At 39.8% G+C, this 19823-nt stretch overlaps 2 protein-coding genes across 2 annotated transcripts; one reads left to right on the plus strand and one right to left on the minus strand.

Annotated features, from left to right (window-relative positions):
• The first annotated feature begins 9344 nt into the window (after nt 1-9344).
• pdzd11 (PDZ domain containing 11) lies at nt 9345-14870 on the plus strand. Its single transcript, XM_034202922.1, has 6 exons — nt 9345-9454; nt 10214-10321; nt 10575-10715; nt 10814-10912; nt 11186-11246; nt 13526-14870. The coding sequence occupies exons 2-6, from the start codon at nt 10229-10231 to the stop codon at nt 13558-13560; spliced, it is 429 nt and encodes a 142-aa protein (XP_034058813.1). The 5' UTR covers nt 9345-9454; nt 10214-10228; the 3' UTR covers nt 13561-14870.
• Nucleotides 14871-15016: 146 nt separating this feature from the next.
• On the minus strand, nt 15017-19312 carry stard14 (START domain containing 14). The gene is made up of 6 exons (XM_034202921.1): nt 18970-19312; nt 18722-18869; nt 18070-18173; nt 17737-17854; nt 17587-17639; nt 15017-16375 (listed from the first exon to the last, which is right to left on the minus strand). Exons 1-6 carry the CDS (start codon nt 19120-19122, stop codon nt 16169-16171), a joined length of 783 nt encoding a protein of 260 aa, XP_034058812.1. The 5' UTR covers nt 19123-19312; the 3' UTR covers nt 15017-16168.
• Nucleotides 19313-19823: the final 511 nt, after the last annotated feature.

Below are 19823 nucleotides of genomic sequence, written 5' to 3' on the forward strand. Positions count from 1 at the left end.
TTTAGAGAGACCTTAAAGAAAGGCATCAGTGAAGTGGAGCTTCTGTGTGAATTGAAAGCAATGTAAAAGATTTGTTATTGGACAAATCGCCGAATTCTGGGGGTTTCAGTGGCCAAAACAGCAGTTAAAAATAAGCAGCCAGAGATATTTTCCCCCATCGCCTCTGTGAGCACGGCTCCAGCAGCAGCCACGGGTGTATGTATGTGTAAACATCCCCCGTGTCTGGGTGGCTGCGGCCGTGCAGCTGAGAGGAAGAAAGTCACAGCTTTTTGTCTATATCTTTAACTCACACCACCGCCATCCCTATTAAAAACGGGATGGTCTAAAAGCACTCGTGGTTGTGACCGTCTTCTGCATTGCTGGCAAGGCTGGGGCAGCGCGAGATGCGTGCATCGCCCGATGCGCCACAGCTCTCTACTCTGCTGGAGGAACATTTCCTACGTTGCTTGGAAAGTCTTGCCTACGTTGCTGGACCAGCTGGTGGCGGTCCGGGGTGCATACATAACAATTATAGGCTAATTGATCACAGGTGGGCAGTGGCAAGCAAGTGTAGAACAAAACTGTGTTTCATCGTTGTGATGAACTCGATGGCGGGTGTATAGGCTGGTCGAGTAGGACTACAGTTAACTGGGCTGTTTTTGGAGAGAAAGGGTAGAGAAAAAAAAGTCTATGTTCTCCTGGTCGGGGGTTCATAGCGCCACTAGAATATAGTAGTGGTTGTCGCAAGAGGATAAGCTAGTTATTGCTTTTGGACGGTCTTCAGGCACGATCTTAGCACTTGTACAAGGGTGGATGCGCGAGTAGGTGCTCCATTTCTATAATTCTCTACCCCCTCTGAAAACCTCCTAATTCGGACTAAATTGAGCTGGATGAGCTTTGCTGTCGCGCTGGTGTTTATTGCGAGTTCATGTTTTGTTTGTCTGATTGTTTGTATGGGGGGTCTATATTGGTTTGTCCCGCCGTCTTGTGTATGTTTTGTAACAACTAATAATGAATCAGTCCATAGACAGGGTAAAATGAACTAAACTTTAGTTATCTCACCAAAAGTTAATTACTTGAGAAAAATAAATAATATAAAGATGTAAAGCAAAATTCTGGTCGTATAAATGTGCTGCAAAATGAAAATAAATAGCAAAAGAGTGTTTTTATGTCCTACTCTGAGTGTGCAGGGGAAAATGTAAACAAGAAGCCCACTGTTCAGGGTGAGCGCTAGGTGTAAGAAGAAAAGAAGATTATATTGCTTTAAGAATCCATTCTTAAATGGTATTGCTGGTATGTTAAGATATCTTTGTGACCTTGTATAAACCCTATGCCCCGTCCTGCGCCCGAGACCCTCAGAGACCTGCCTGAGGAGATCAGGGTTGCAAAATCTGTTTTTGTAGGTCAATGTTGTATTATTTGTTTCATTTATTCTTAATCTATGTATTGTATAGTAATAATGAATAAAAACGTAATGTATTGAACACATTCCGAAACAAAGCAGATAAGACAGAACTAGACTCAGACATAATACTAATTGTTGTTGAAACCTTTTGCGCTGTTGCTGCAAAATGGAAACTGTGTTGATTGTCTGTTCCAACTGGCCACTGGAATCAGATAATTAATATAAGTTGAAGTTCAATTACAGTTTTAAAAATAGTTTAACATTCTTTATTAAACTGCTTCAAATTATTTCTCATATCAACCAATTGGTCTCCATAGACATTACTAAAATTAAAATAGTTGTTAAACTACTGACAAGTTTTCTGAAACCGAGCTTATGAACAACAGAGTAAAGGTCGCTGGTTAAGCCAGGATCAATATATTTGTTGAAGTTTTTATTGTGTGCATAATAAATGTTAAATTAATTGAGCAATTCTTTAAAAGTATAATGTTGCAATCTCTTTAAAATAAGTAATTACAATTAAAAAATAGATGTTTTCCAAGGACCTGTCTTTCACAGGCCCACACTTTGAATCATAACACTTCCAAGTCCTACAGAAACTCAGTATCATTTTGAGTTGCAAGCCAAATCCAGGGGTTCTACTCGAGCCCAATTTGAAATAACATAAAGAAAAGTATTGAACCCAGCTCGAGCTAAATGTCAAATGTATTTAATTAATGTGCAAGTGTTTTGATTTATTTAAAATGTTCCAGTCTAGCTTCCTTCGAGTTTAGTGTAAGCAACATATTGGTTCTCATAACATTCTCACTGCTGTGCTGTCCCAAATGTTTTAAACCTTGGGCAGACAAGCACACACCCACACACAGACACACACTTTGGATGAGTAATCACTTTATCCAAATTGTAAATTGTTGCCTTCTTTAAAGTTATTAGTAATTCAAGATTAATTATCAAATTAAATTAGGTACATAACATATAATAAACAAAATAACTTTGACTTGATCATTTTGTTCACAACATTAGACCTTGTCCTCTAATCTCTACTAGAATAAGATAAGTGTGCATGTTTGGGTGTTTTAACACTCCTGTAATGTACCTAATCTTGTTATCCTTTTCATTACAGAGCTGGGGAAATGGTGTATTGATTAGATTCTGATCCGTGCAAGTCCAATTTTGACTGACTTTAGTTCTAATGTTATTTGATTTCAACCCATAAGTAATTATTTAGATTAACTCAACATTTCACATGATGGATTAGTGCTCCACATTTTTCCCACTAATTTGTTGTGCAATTAGGCCAATGGTAAAGAGAGACATTGATGACCTTGTGTTGGTACGTGGTTCCATTCTGTCTATGGCCTTGGACGATTTCACTAAGAGTCACCCAGTTCTGACAGTCCGGCTGAGTGCAGTCACAGAGATGCTATGGCTGCTCTACATGAAATGACATTCCCAGAGACAATGACGCTCCTCAAACTGAACAATACTGTCTCACGTGGGCCACTCCCCCCACCAAGCCATGAACTGAAAGCTTGACATCTGCTTTGAATACCTGGAAGCCTCCCGGTCACACCAGCACCAACCCTTGGGTCAGTCAGATGGGACTAACGGCTTAACTTAGGGCATTTGGTTCAGAAATATGACTCGTTACCGCAGAGTGGGTTGTTTTTTTAAGACTATTCATACTGCTATGCATTACATTTATTATAGCGCTTTTCCAGATGCTCAAAGCGCTTTACAAATACACATTACACATATCATACATGCAATGGTCATGTACTGTGGACATTACCCACAGGAGCAAATCCGGGTGAAGTGTCTTGCCCAAGGACACAACGGCCTGACGCAGTGGCGGCAGGAGCGGGTTTCGAACTGGAGTTCCCCAGCACCCCCCTTGATCTGATGATCAGATGCACAGACCACTGCGCCACCCGTCCCTGCCTGTAGGTTGGCAAGCTGTTAAAAGCCCCTACTATTTTTAAAATAGGCATAATGTCAGGGGCCTCTTAGTTCTACATGTATTCACATTATATGGACAATGTTTCCACCTGGTGAAACTGAAGGCTGCACGGTACTCAGGCTACAATACGACCATTCTGTTCTGCTCTAACGATTCAATTGATAGATTCTACATCAAAACAATTAGCTTTTATTGTTTCCAATGATAACGTAATTTTAAGTGGAGGAATGCAAACCTGTTTTCAAATGTAAGGTTTTGAATTTGTTTGACATTTCTCAGTAATAACACCCTCAGACACCCACTATCATTCATGCTATGCCTTCAGTGGTAACTCAGATGTTAAGGGGGATGAAGCTTTTCCTCCCAAATCAGATATGCTTTGTTTTTCAACAAAGGTATACAGTTCCTGCATAATATATGTTTCTCACAATTGTTTTTTTGCAAGCTGCACACAGGTGATACTGAGTCTTCTCGAGTAATAGATTACACCATGCTTAAATAGACTCCTAAGTTATTATTTCATATGTGACATATGTAAGAAAAGGGAGGGAAGAGTCAATTATATTGAGTAATTGATTTTATATTGGAACATTTATTTCTCAAACCTGTTTTATGGAAGAGGAAAATATTTCTGATAAACTAATATGTTATCAAACGGTAAATGGTGAATTAATATAACATTTAGAATCATTGAGAAAGGGTTATATCCACAGGGACTAGCTCACCTTTAACTTAAAATAACATTTCTCTGCTTTGGACTGATGAGTATATGATTCTTGCATGTTAAATGACTAACACAAACCTTACATTTATGCATGTGCATGGGTCAGGAAGGCTCCCAAATAATTCTGAGGGGCCTATCCTATTTTTGTATTTAAATGATAATGTGCTAATCCATTACCTTGAGTTGTCTGCACTCAGGAAAACATCCCTATCAAGTGTTAACCCAATAACTAGGACAGCTCTGAAGGCCAAGGGTCAGAGAGAGAGGGTCACACTCTCCGGCTGCAGAGGGCACCCCCAGCCACGGGCAAGGAGGCACAAGGTCGTTCGAGATGAGAGGATTCTAATCTTCAACTATCTGAGGAGATGGGATGCTTCTTCACCATTCTGCGCGGTGGGCTCAGGCAGACAACCCTGCGGGACGAGCGAGGACTTCAGAGGCTTCATACAAGGTTCCTTGTTTCTTGGGGGGGCAGATATCTTCCTAACCTCTCCCATCACGGGGGGAGACCTGGATGCGCCACTTGGAATACGCAGTTTTGTCTGGCACTGCTCTCAAGCAGATAGCAGAAGGAATGCAGGCGGATGAGCCTCCGTTTCACTGGGGGGATCAACTACAGTGCTCACTAATGAGCCACACAAAAGCAGAGCAATTGGGGGGTTTAAATATGGCGCTCTGATGAAGAAGAGTTTGAGCCAATCAGCACCTCAGTGCTAATCTACAGTATCAGGATGCCTTTACACACCAGACACTCTTTGTCATAAAGAGAGGAGGAGAACGAGTCAGAAAGACTGAAGGACACGTTTTTCCAGCTCTCGTACAAAGATGATCTTTGAATTGATTTTATATCTTGGATGGTTACAGATGTACAATTAATGACTGTCTTTATATTTCCAATGACCAGACATGTGTTGAATAGTGGTGATTAATATATTTTTGCCGGATCAGATTACACTTTCGCACTAAACAAAATTAATTCAGATTATAAAGTATTGAATCATAAGATATTTCTACTATTATCACAGATAATGTTAATATCCTTAATCGTCCAGCAATCAGGCTTAACAACACTACTCTTTAATGTATTATCCATGCACAGAAATACCTACAATGATGTTTCAAGTACTGGATTAATTTCAGTTTTGGCCCAAAACAAATATTTATAATATTTCATATAACAATTATGTAGCATATTTGATCCTCGAATTAGAGAAGTATAATTTAAAGAAATTGATATTCTATATTCAACATTAGATAAACACAGAAGAATACTTTCCAAGTACCATAAGTAGATGCTCAGGTAAGTATGACTAATAGGAATAATTGATAGACTTAATTTGGTACAGATCAGTGGTAGCATTTACAAATGTAATAATTCAAGTTTTAAGAATGTTTAATCCTTCCTTTCCAGGTTTTTACAAAAGTCTTTGAATATTTGCCTGACTTTTCCTTTTCAGATTTTGAACAATGTACTTGACTAAAATGAATGTATTGATTTCACTAAGTGCCTTACTCTTGACTAAAGCGTATTTAAGTAAACGTAAAAGTAATCCTAAAATTGAGGACACTGCACTTTTGCAGATTACAGATTGATCAAATCACCAGTGTGAATTATATACTCTAACTGTGAATTTTTAGCTGGATCTCTTACAGTCCTGAGTTTTAAAATGCTTTTGACTAGTGATTGCCTTGAAGTAAATCTTTAAAGCGGCAAGCTGGTTTTGATTTTATATTATATTATATATTTTTGCTATTGTGCACCTGTGTTTTATGTGTGTTCATTATTATTTTGACAAAGGATGATCAAACACTGATGAGAGATGATTTTTCTATTATGATTGGCTGTATCAATCATTGTGATTGAATGTTTCAATCTTAATGTGATTGTTATTGATGTAATTGATGTTGTGTAAGTCCACACTCAAATCTGAAGATTCCTATTGATTTAAGTATTGAACTAAATATTATTAGACTAAGGGTTTTAGATTATCAAAATTGATAAAAAGAAAGGAACTTTAGATTATCAAAATTGATAAAAAGGAAGAAACTGTTGTGGAAATATTTTCCAAGGCCCATAACTTTGACCCAGTTTATCAGTTCAAACTGTCCTGACTGAGCACACGCACCTCGTAACCTTGGCTGCTGTGCTCTCAGTGTTCTGTCTCCCTGTTCCTGCCTGTTGACGTCAGCTGATAGAGGTGTTATGATTCTATGTTCCTGCCTGTTGACGTCAGCTGATAGAGGTGTTATGATTTTATCTTGTTATGCAGCAGTTTGATGATGTTCTCGGAACTAGTTAAATACATGGGTCTGAGGTAGAGTTCTTTAGAATTGACGTGACAACCCACCCGTGCAGTCTCACGGGGACTGCTGTGATTTGTGATGTGAATGCTCCGGCCGAAACTCCAATAAATCATCAGTGTTTTGACATCAAAGCTACTGCTCCTACCGTGTCTCCTTCCTGAGTCGGTGACTCCCACTGCATAGCTACACAGAAGTTTCCCTTACATCCCCCTCCTGAGGTGTCGGACAGTTTTCCAGAACAACTTTGGTGCCGCAGGAAAGTCCTTTTCCATGGCTTCTCCGAACTTCTCCCACACCCGCTGCTTTGCCTCGGCCACGGCTGAGGCTGCTGCCCTTCGGGCCTGTCGGTACCTTGCAACTTCCTCGGGACTCCCCCGGGATAACATATCCCTGAAGGCCTCCTTCTTCAGTCGGACGGCTTCCCTGACCACCGGTGTCCACCAGGAGGTTTGAGGGTTACAGCCCCTTGAGGCACCTAAGACCTTGTGACCACAGCTCCCCGCCGCGGCTTCGGCAATAGAGGCTTTGAACACCACCCACTCTGGTTCGATGTCCCCCGCCTCAACAGGGATGCCCGAAAAGCTCCGCCGGAGGTGTGAGTTGAAGGCCTCCTGAACTTGGGCCTCCCCCAGGCGTTCCCAGTTCACCCGCACTACACGTTTGGGCTTACTAGGTCTGTCCAGAGGCTTCCCCCGCCACTCGACCCAACTCACCACCAGATGGTGATCAGTTGAGAACTCCGCCCCTCTCTTTACCCGAGTGGTCAAAACATACGGCCTCAGGTCCGATGATGCGATAACGAAATCGATCATGGACCTTCTGCCTAGGGTGCTCTGGTACCACGTACACTTATGAGCATCCTTATGTTCGAACATGGTGTTTGTTATGGCCAATCCATGACTAGCACAGAAGTCCAGTAACAAACCACCACTCCGGTTCAGATCAAGGGGGCCATTCCTCCCAATCACGCCCCTCCAAGTGTCTCCATCATTGCCCACATGTAAGTAAGTAAAGTAAGTAAAGTTTATTTATAAAGCGCTTTTCACAGACAAAGTTACAAAGTGCTTGACAAAACAATAAAACATCATCATAGGAATTGTACAATGATAAATTAACAGCTGGGAGACTTCAACGCACATGAACATGTGCTGTTTGGTGCATAAGCACATACAACAGTCAGAGTTTCCCCCCCCATAACCCGCAGGGTTAGGGAGGCGACCCTCTCGTCCACTGGGGTAAACTCCAACAAAGAAGTAGAGGTGAGCCCAACCAGATCCAACTGGTAACGCTCCACCTCCCGCACAAGCTCCGGCTCCTTCCCCCCCCAGAGAGGTGGACGTTCCACGTCCCCAAAGCCAGCTTCTGTCGCCCGGGTCTGGTCCGTCGAGACCCTCTGCTTTCACTGCCACCCTTCTGCCACCCCATCGCTGTTTCCCGTAGGTGGTGGGCCCGCGGGACGGAGAAGCGGAGGTGTTGCCCATGTTGCCTTTTCGGGCTGTGCCTGGCAGGGCTCCGTGGCAAGCCCGGCCACCAGACGCTCGCAGACGAATCCTCCTTCTGGGCCTGGCTCCAGAAGGGGACCCCGGGCTTCCTCCGGGCCGGGTATCCTCACTTCTTGGTTTTTCTTTCATGAGGTCTTTGAACCAATCTTAGTCTGGCCCCTTGCCTGAGACCAATTTGCGGGAGACCCTACCAGGAACACAAGGTTCCAGACAACACAGCCCCCAGGTTCATCAGGGCACACAAACCTCTCTACCACGGTAAGGTGTTGGTTCTTCAGAGAGGAGGCATGTTGTTCATTTATAAAACATTTTCGATTTACCTAGCAAATCAGTCTTCACTTTGAAATGAAGTAGATGCAACAACAATGTAATTAAATTACATGTATGCAGGCATATTAGGCTACTATGTGATCATGCCAAATCACACAACTTAGAACCTGAGCTGTATTCTGTTGTCAGCTGATGATGAAAAATGTTGTAAATGAGAGATTGCATCAAATAAAAATCTAATACACGTCAGATATTAAAATTGTGTGATTATATGAGGAAAGCTGCACAAATGTATCTGAAGAAGTTGAATGTTCAATGGTTGCTGTGAGACAAAAAACATTTCAATTTTGGCAATTTTGTCCCTGTCTTTGTGACGATCAAAATAAACAGTTTGAAGTACTCAAACTTTCTAAACAAGATTCAAATTGACTTGAACTAATGTGGCGCTCTAACATGTTTCACTTTATGCTCATACATATTTTTGCTGACAAACTTGCAGACAAATTCTTAAATGAAGTCACATATATGTACTATAAAATAACTATTCATGTGTACACTGCACTGTCATTTTTATTATTGTACTTTATACCTGTATTATTTTACATTTATTTATATTTTTTTGTATTCTCTTTTTAAATATTATTTTTGAATGTCATTTTATGATGTAATTCCGGTACACTATATCATTATGCTTCTTCCTTTTTGTAAAGAACTTTGAATTGCCTTAAATTGAAAGGTGCTATATAAATAAACTTGGCTGTCCTTGCCTGGCCATCATATCAAATCCAAGTGAAATGTGTAATTTGTGTTAGGACACTAAAGAAATGAAACACTCACTGTCCTGCGTTAAAATATATTGCAATTCATTTACAGTAGCCTGGGAATTGGCAAGGTGAGAAGAGAATGGAAAATGTTAAATCAATGATACAAAAAATATGTTCTGGTAACAAAACATGCATTCAGTTTTCTTCATCACAATAATAGCATTCAAAATTAACTCCAAACACTTACTTCACATTAATGTTATGAGTAATCATGATCTATTATTATAAGTTCAAATGAGATGTATTGCCATAATTACCCAGAAGTATAAAGTCATTAACATTTTTCAATTGACCAGATGTAAAATGTAAGTGATATACAAATGAATGCACACAAAATAAAATATGCATAATTGTATATTCTCAAACTGCCGTGACCCCTCCACACCAGCAGGTGACGCTGTACCACAGAATACCAGTAATTGTTTAATGCAACACAAAAAAGGCTTGTTGCTGTTGCTAGCTGGTTGCTAGCCTTCAGTCTAGCAGGTAAGATACTTTGTCATTTTTTGACTGTCATTCTAAATTTTGTTATACACTATATTACTAGTTATAGTTCAAATGACAACAACAGTGAATGTTATGGATGATGCGTTCAACAGAGCAGAGTAGGCTCGTTTCAAAGTTAGCTTGTAAGCTAACTGTAGCTATCTCGTTTGTAAATTGCAGTGTAAAATGATTTTCTGTCAGCTAAAGCACCCTTTACATAATGTCATTGCTATCTACCGATAAGTACAGCAGTACTTAAATACATTTCAGCATGTGTATAATTTCAGCATAATTTCTGTGGTTTGAAACTGCTTTTTCAGTAGAGCTTCGTAACTAGCTGGGTGCGTTTTGGTCTCAGCTGTAGTTAACATATTCACATAATGTTAAAGTAATACCGAACATTTCACACACGCTTAACGACACTGCGGTCCACTTAGTACAACAGACGTGTCCATAGCAAATATGTTGATGTCATAGAAAAAACCCTACATTACATTTGTTTAACCAAATACTGTTGATAGTGCATATTTGGTCAAACTATGACCGTGGGAAACAAATCTAACCGCGACTTATAGGAACAATATCTATTAAAAGCTTGTAAACTAAACCAACTTTTTAGTTTTTCACATGCGTGTGAACTGTTATAAGAATATAACTTCTGAATTGACAAATGTGCTGTAGCAAATAAGAACATCTATAATATAGACTCAGGAAGTAAGGAACTCTTCTTCATAACAATGTTTTTTCTTCTGTATTTAGGTGCTTTTATAAACAATGGATCAGAAAATTCCTTATGATGACTACCAGCTCCCAGTGGTATTCCTGCCTTCTTATGAAAACCCACCAGCATGGATACCCACACAGGAGGTAAGACACAAATCAGTAGAACCTCACTTTCTGCCTTAATCCATCTCTAACTTTGACAGGGAAAAATGAACTTTTTTTCTAAAGCTTTGAACTGTATATTTTAGTATTTGTCAGAGCATAAATTCCCCACTTCATTTAAGTATTCTGTGTGTTACAATCTGTAACCCACATGTGAAAAAATCAGGCTCACATTGATGTGATACATACTATGCGATTGTTATACACACTTTTCTTTTTCTTTGTTTATTTTCAGCGGGTTCAACACCCTGACTACAACAATGAGCTCACCCAGTTCCTGCCTCGTACTGTCGTATTAAAGAAACCTCCCGGAGCACAGCTGGGCTTCAACATCCGAGGGGGCAAGGCTTCACAGCTTGGCATCTTCATTTCCAAGGTGTGTGTGATATGGATTTGATTGGCAATATTACTTGTTGTTCCGCGGTCTAATTGAATCCACATTGTGAGTTCTGATGTCTGTGTTTTTATTGGCAGGTGGTCCCAGACTCAGATGCCCACAGAGCAGGACTACAAGAGGGAGACCAGGTTCTGTCTGTGAATGAGGTGGATTTCCAAGACATAGAGCACTCAAGAGTAAGTCAGAGCTCTATTTTCATGCTGAGATCCAAACACATTTTAATCAACGTGTTATTTGTATTACCATTAAACCATATCTGGCACAAAAGGTTTTGTGCCAGTTAAATATTTTATATTCCCATTAAAACATGTAACTATTTATAATAATAAAATGCCTCAATAGATTGGGCCCATGTTGCATTGTAGTCATCATGTTTCCCCAGCTGTTTTCTTTCTAGGAAAAAGCCCTTTTAGTATATTGTATCAAGTTCATTTCTGTTTCCTCTTCAGGCTGTAGAGATTCTGAAGACTGCGCGAGAGATACTGATGAGGGTTCGCTTCTTTCCTTACAGTAAGTCTTACTCTACTAAATCATATCATAGGCGTTATCCATACTCAAGATTTGACATACAGTGGGGCAAAAAAGTATTTAGTCAGCCACCAATTGTGCAAGTTCTCCCACTTAAAAAGATGAGAGGCCTGTAATTTTCATCCTAGGTACACTTCAACTATGAGAGACAGAATGGGGGGAAAGAATCCAGGAAATCACGTTGTAGGATTTTTAATGAATAAATTGGTAAATTCCTCTGTAAAATAAGTATTTGGTCACCTACAAACAAACAAGATTTCTGGCTCTCACAGACCTGTAACTTCTTCTTTAAGAGCCTCCTCTGTCCTCCACTTGTTAACTGTATTAATGGCACCTGTTTGAACTCGTTATCAGTATAATAGACACCTGTCCACAACCTCAAACAGTCACACTCCAAACTCCACTATGGCCAAGACCAAAGAGCTGTCAAAGGACACCAGAAACAAAATTGTAGACCTGCACCAGGCTGGGAAGACTGAATCTGCAATAGGTAATCAGCTTGGTGTGAAGAAATCAACTGTGGGAGCAATTATTAGAAAATGGAAGACATACAAGACCACTGATAATCTCCCTCGATCTGGGGCTCCACGCAAGATCTCACCCTGTGGGGTCAAAATGATCATAAGAACGGTGAGCAAAAATCCCAGAACCACACGGGGGGGCCTAGTCAATGACCTGCAGAGAGCTGGGACCAAAGTAACGAAGGCTACCATCAGTAACACACTACGCCGCCAGGGACTCAAATCCTGCAGTGCCAGACGTGTCCCCCTGCTTAAGCCAGTACATGTCCAGGCCCGTCTGAAGTTTGCTAGAGAGCATTTAGATGATCCAGAAGAGGATTGGGAGAATGTCATATGGTCAGATGAAACCAAAATATAACTTTTTGGTAAAAACTCAACTAGACGTGTTTGGAGGAGAAAGAATGCTGAGTTGCATCCAAAGAACACCTACTGTGAAACATGGGGGTGGAAACATCATGCTTTGGGGCTGTTTTTCTGCAAAGGGACCAGGACGACTGATCCGTGTAAAGGAAAGAATGAATGGGGCCATGTATCGTGATATTTTGAGTGACAACCTCCTTCCATCAGCAAGGGCATTGAAGATGAAACGTGGCTGGGTCTTTCAGCATGACAATGATCCCAAACACACCGCCCGGGCAACGAAGGAGTGGCTTCGAAAGAAGCATTTCAAGGTCCTGGAGTGGCCTAGCCAGTCTCCAGATCTCAACCCCATAGAAAATCTTTGGAGGGAGTTGAAAGTCCGTGTTGCCCAGCGACAGCCCCAAAACATCACTGCTCTAGAGGAGATCTGCATGGAGGAATGGGCCAAAATACCAGCAACAGTGTGTGAAAACCTTGTGAAGACTTACAGAAAACGTTTGACCTCTGTCATTGCCAACAAAGGGTATACAACAAAGTATTGAGATGAACTTCTGTTATTGACCAAATACTTATTTTCCACCATCATTTGCAAATAAATTCTTTAAAAATCAGACGTGATTTTCTGGATTTTTTTTTTTTTTCTTTTCTCATTTTGTCTCTCATAGTTGAGGTCTACCTAGGATGAAAATTACAGGCCTCTCATCTTTTTAAGTGGGAGAACTTGCACAATTGGTGGCTGACTAAATACTTTTTTGCCCCACTGTATGTCATACCTTTTTCTTTTTAAGTCAGTAGTTAGTTGCTTAGTTAGTAATCATATCTCTTGAATTTATTGTTTGTTGTTTTGGGGCGAATGTAAATACATTTTCCAATGAGATATTGGCACATAGGTTAAAGATATTTTGTGGGCCAGAGTTCTTCTATTCAAGATACAGTGTTGAAAAGGGGAGGCAGAGAGAATGGAATTGAAAGTTTGTTATCTGAAGTTAACATTAAGAAAAGTAAAGCTGAAGTTGATTACTTTTGGGCAGATTCCAATCCATTTTAAATGCATAACATGATTTGCTTTTATTAGACCCATAGTGTGCTCAAGTGAAGTATGCAGTTTGTTATAGGCCTTAAGAAAAAGTCAGAATTGCTTTCATAGACTACGTAGCTCTAGGACTAAACCTCAAGAATTTGAAACTTGTTGGCACGATTAGTACCTCCTTCATACTTTCGCTGTGATATCTAACTGGCTGATCTCGCTGTATATATTCACAAACAAAAAAAAAACTGGTTTTGAAATAACTGGATTATATTATACTGGAAGGAAATTATATAATGGCATCCCTTTTTAAGTGTTGTAACATTGTTCTCTGTGTGTTCTCCTATTACTAGACTACCAAAGGCAGAAGGAGAGGACTGTACATTAGGTGGCAGTAAAGAGAGAGAGTTGTACAGTTGCGTCACCACACGTCACTACCCTCCTCCCACAGACTCTGGCCGTCTCAGCGTCAAGATGTATGACTAACTCCCTCACTCACAGTCCTCACTGTAAGGACAGCATCTACTCTGTTTCCTCCCATCTACTGTGATCCAGGATGATTTCCATTCCATCAGGGTGTGTTCACAGGAAGTGAAGCAAGTTTTAGTTCAACCGACATTTCACATAACAAATTATGTATAATATTTTCCGGTCAAGCATAGCATTTATAGACCATCTATAGTTTGGTTATCTTTCTCCTCCATCCATATAATCAGGTGTTTTTTACTGTAGCTTTTGACATACCTCTTGATCAAGTAGAGTAGCATTTGTGTTTACTGAACACATTTGCATTGGTCACGCTTGTATAAGGTAGAAATGCATATACACTCAGTTGCTTTATCATGTACAGATAGCTACAATTAATGCAGTCCTATACATAAACTTGCTGATAAGTGTCTTCATGAAAAGTGTTTTTGTTTAAGCCATTTCTTAAGAATCTCTCAAACGAGTTTGTGGAGCTTTCAAAATAATGTCATGCTCAGTCAGCATCATGTTTCTCACTGGAAAACTGAGTGTAGATCTAGAAAATTACATAACTTGGATTTTAGTATGCACTGACACATGGAACAAAGACAGCAGGGCCTTACGTGTTGTAAGAGCAAATGATAGTGCAAGACTTCTGGTAAATATCACTGATCTGAATATCACTGTGAATATCATGTTAATCCAGTTTTTTTATATTTAACAAAGTTGAGTAATTAAATGTTAAGATGTGTATATATATATTTCTGTGACTTCTATTGGGGACCCAACTTTTTTCACGTATTATGGGTATTTCATAACCTGCTTTGGGCTAAAAAATATTGCAATTATTTAATTTATGAACTGTAAACTAGTGTATAAGGTGTGGAACTGTATAATTATACATCATAACAACAGACAGAAGACTGTCAGGTACTTTTATCATGTTGTACTATGTTTTTGTAGATGTGCTTATCAGTAAAATTAGCAGAGATAAGATAAGGGTGTAAATGAAATCTCCAGACATTTCTAGAAAGCAGTTGAATACCTCTGGATGTTTCTCCTGCATGCTTTTAAACATTTAGTACATATGCTATACCTGCCTGTTGCATCTCAACTCTTTGTACACCAATACTTTTCACTATAGGATTAGCTTTTGGTTTTCCATCTGATGATCTTGGTTTCCAGCACTACTTTGACATGGTAAATGTAATAAAACGTTTTGAACCCTTGTAACCTTGTGTTTTTACTTGGAGAGCCTGAACCGGCTAGAAAGGGACCGGTTTGCTCTGGTTCAAGCGGCTAAACTTGTTCTACTATGGAGGATGGTTTCTCTTGAGACTCAATTGTCATCTTTACGGGAATTCAGTGAATGGCATTGGTTATCATAGCACGGTAACCTTGTTAGGTTTATTTGATCAAATACACTACATCAAATATCCTCTGAAGAAAGAGCTAGCTCAGCTTGCAGGGCTTCATTCCAGCATGTTCACTCCATCACGATGATTGAGTGCACAAAATAAACTTCAAAAATACATAAAACAAAACATTTCCTGGTCCAGTCTTTCAGTGTTAGTCAACTGACAAAATGCAAACTTGGTATGTACATTTTACATCAACCGTAACAGATGCATACTTGGGTCTTAACAAAGAATTACATTGCATAAACCTTTAATGGTAAAAGAGAACAAATACAACAAACCTTCAAACAGTCTTCTTGTTATTACACATGAATGATATAAACACAGCGTCACTAATCATGTCTAAATACAATGAACTAATGGTTATTAAATACAATTTTCACATTTAATAAGTGTCTTTTCTTTTGCATTTGGCTAGATAACATTGTGTTTCTGAATAACAGATAACAGGTTGACGCCCAGAGCTGTGCAACCCTGAACCCTTCACCTTCAAAAAAGGTTTCATGCTGAGCTCGTGCTGTGATCTGCAACCAGCCTCAATGGGAATAAACTAAATAAAAGTGACCATCAGGCTCCTAATTTTGATCTGATATATAATAAAGAAAAATAATGATTTCACATCACTCTATTTTCACCACTTACAGTAACTCATCTTATTTCCGTTCAGTCACTTGTAAAGGCAAAGTGGAGAACCACACTTCATATCTTTTTTTAAATAGCTTTAAAAAACAGCTGACAGAGAACCTATTGTAAATGTAGTGCTGTAACTTTGATACATTTTAAACCCTGACACCGCAAATCCTTTACAATGTAAAAAATATAGTTCTTAAAACAATAGTTTGCTTAAAACACTGGCGAGATGTTTAGCTTGGATCAACATAGAACGAGGTGAATGGCAATTTAACTTCTGCCTGGTAAGAAATCTGTAAACACTTTATGCTCATCCCAAAAGGCACGTGGCGTTTGGAAAACCATATCAATATTTGTGAGCCTAAGGGCGACTTCACAGAGAGTGGGAGGTCCCAAGTCTTATTAAAGTTGTCAGTATATACACAGTCTGTCCTCCGGTCTCACCCTCTTAGACCACCCTTCCTCACATCACTTAGATATGGTTTAACTGCTGTCTTCGCACTCCTGAGTGGAGATCTTTGAACTCTCGTCCACGTTTTCTAGCGAGTCTGCTCTCTGTATGGACAGCTCGCCCGGGTCCATCATGGGCAGGACGTTCTGCTCCGGGCACAACCAGGGCTTCTGGGCCGGAGAGTTCTGCCCTTTCCACTGTTGGTAGTTCTGTCCCGCCTCGTGTACACTCCTCATCACCTGCAAGGAGTTGGCAAAGAGAGAATACCATTGTCAGAAGGGTGAGGTCTGAATGAGGGTCATACCACACCTTCATTCTCAGTCAACAAAGCTGAAGATAAAGGAGGTGTGTGGCACAGTGGTTTAGTGCGTTGGTGTTTGGACCAGGGGGTCACAGGTTCAAACCCCACTGCAGTCAGCATGTCGTTGTGTCCCTGGGCAAGACACTTCACCCCGAAATTGCTCCTGTGGGGATTGCCCACAGTATTGAGTATGTAAGTCGCTTTGGATAAAAGCGTCTAACAAGTAACATGTAATGTAAATAAAGCCGGTCAGAAAACACTGAGTAACAGATTAGGTGGGAAGCAGCTACAGACAATATTTACAGCTCTGACAATCTACATAAAAGTAAAATGCAACAACTAAAGAAAACATAAATCATTACAATATTAAACAATGAGAAAACTGTTTGCAACAATACTCCAGTCTCTAAGATTTAGGCAAGCAAGCACTTTTCCTGACCCCACCAGTCCCAACAGCTACTTTCAAAAACCCTTTCGACTTGCTTGAATGCACTTTGTTAGAGGTGTTTCGTTCATTGCTATCCCTTATTGAATAACCAAAGCCTTTCAAAAATAGTATCTTTTAAATGACTAAACAGATCCTTTTGATATTTAACTCTTGTTTCTTCTATTGATTTTACATTTTATTTTACACTCCTCTAAAGACATGGAAAGGCATCTATAATTAAGGACTACATTATTTTCATTCTAATTTGGAATGTTCACTACTTGGCCAAATGTATACGTCATTGCCTTTTAATAGTTTTGTCTTTATAAATCACTGTTACTCAGTAAAGAAGGTCAATGGCAGCTCCTAACACACACACGTTGATACACTTTGGTCTAAATAGTTTCAAATGACGGAGGATACGAAACCTGGGGAACGAGTTCTGCCGAGAGAGAGCAACAGCTCGAGCTGAGATACTCCTTTGTCAGCAGCCTTACCAGAGCAGGCACTCAAAATGGGTTTCTATGGTTACCATTGTCCTTTAAGACAGATGAAAACCTCTTTCCATTATGCGCACGCACACACACACCTTTGAAAAAAATTGCCTTGTGGACACACCCCCATATACTGATACACTTGTATTTATTGACCTTAGCACCTCCTCGGCTGCTGTTGACTAAAAGTAAACAAACAAAAAAAGTTGCTGACGTTGCATTACTTACCCTGGGAGCGAGAACTTTAGAAGCTTGGTTTCCAACCCACTTTGGAAGAGAACCTGGAGATAAGAGACCAACATTTAAATACAGCTCTAAAATGTTTTAGCAAGAATCCGCCATTTGCAAAAATAGTGTTGTTGTTGGTGTCGGTCTTACCTTTGGGGTCAGCTTGTGAAAGGTATATGAAAGTGCAGCTGTTTGGTCCAATGGGCTTGATGAAATATCCTGTGAGGACGGAAATGGCCCTCACAAGGTCACTGCGAGGAGGGTATTTCTGGAATTAAATCAAAACAGTTTGCAGAGAATTTAGAAAAACTACAACTATCCAGTTTTAACTACAAACTCCTCTTTCACGATGTTGGTAAAGTTATGCAATGTTAACATGTGACACTATCACCTCGGTTAGGTGTGTGTAGAAGAAGAAAATCAATGCACACAGAACACTATGTCAAAAGGCATGTTGGGAATAGGAAATAGTAGGTGGCATACCGGATGTTTGACTGAGAAGTTAACGATGATGTACTCTTCCTCCGTCACCTTCCAGGAACGCAGGCTCACCACATCTCTGTTCTTTATGGGCTTTGGACACAGCCCTGCAGAAAAATAGACATACAAATCTAGTCATTATGTCTCCCTTCATTAAACTACACAACAAGCCCTTGTTATGACAATAAATACACCGCTGAAACAAGAGGGTGCTCATTATGCATCCCTGAGGGCTTCAGAAGAAACATTTTTAATAGACATGGAAGTTAAAAGGAGATGGCGTAACAATGCACTTGGGAATTTAAATATAAATCATATCTTGCTCATGGGAAAATAATGTTCACTATGGTGCATATTACATCTAGAGTGTGCTGCACTTTTATAAAACATAAATACAAATATGAATCAGTTCCGATTTTAAATCATGCCTTAATATAGCACACTTTTTACATATAAAAACAGTTTTACAAAATCAAAATCAAACTCTTATTATGCACTTTCCCTTTTCAGTGTGTGTGTGTAATTTCAATGAGCAACAGTTGAAGCTGAGTCAGGCCTGAGCTGTGGACTAACAGGTTTGTGGTGCATCACGTTTTAAACAGAGACAAACACACGGACAGCGACGGTAAAAGACTGAATAGAAAGGAGTCCTCACATGAGTAATATCCCACATCGGCATTAGTAGAGAGCCGGGCAATGTCAAATGTGTCCAACATGGCGGGGTCCCACTTCTTACGGTACTGGCTATCGTGAAGGACGTCGTACATTGTGGCAGCTGATACAGCTTTCATTGTCATTTTACACTGAAACAGACATTACATTAAAGTGTTATACAAATAAACCGCTGTCAATTTAACACATATCCCAAAAGTGACTTCTAAAGTTGGTGGATATTGAACTTACCTTGATTTTGTGAACAGGATTTTTTTTTTGGGAAGTAGAAGTTTCGACCCACACTTGCATCCCCTCCTTATCGTACTTGTTGGCCCAATTGTCCGTAGACAAACACTGCTTTTTAAAGTCAGCAAACACCGCCTCATCAGGTAAAATAGACATCTTTGAGTATCTTTGTGATAAAACTTTTTCGCTTAAAAAAACACTTCCTAAGAATGAATGTGACACCTGCTCGGTCCAATGTGTTGGACCCAGTCGACTCGTGAGGAGGTTTAAGTCTGCTGTGTCTCTTAGCCTCTGGCGAGACTATTATACGAGCTGATCGCTCTTCAAGTCGAGCAGGATTTTTCTGAGTTGAATTCCTGAGTCATACCTTCAACCACCTCCCGCTGACGTCACAGCACTTCCTGAAGACAGGTGTGTTACGCAGGTAGCGTAGAGGAAAACAAAAGAAGTCCCGCTTTAGACTAATTCACTTCTATAATATTATAGAGCTAATGTAGGTCAAAGTTTATACCAATTAAAATATGAATATAAAAAGAACAGTGTTGTGTTTTTATTGTCAGAAAGTGTGAAAACAGGTTACATAGCATAGCAAGTGGGCTGAACACTGTGGGCTGCTCAGGGGAGTGGGTTGGTGAGAATTGCTCAGTGTTGATGAGTACCATCACGACTATAAATGTTAAACAATAAACGAACACCAACCAAAAAGGTTACAAAATGAATAAATTAATCAAGCTTGAACTTATCCTCGTGCCTACTTTTAGCTTTAATATATTTTCAATATTTAGTTCCTCAAACTTCTTTAACATTACTATTAACAATGCATTTATGTATACTGTACTTGTATATTCTTTGTATAT

Source organism: Gymnodraco acuticeps, unplaced genomic scaffold, assembly GCF_902827175.1.
Source record: "Gymnodraco acuticeps unplaced genomic scaffold, fGymAcu1.1, whole genome shotgun sequence".
Taxonomy (NCBI): Eukaryota; Metazoa; Chordata; class Actinopteri; order Perciformes; family Bathydraconidae; genus Gymnodraco; species Gymnodraco acuticeps.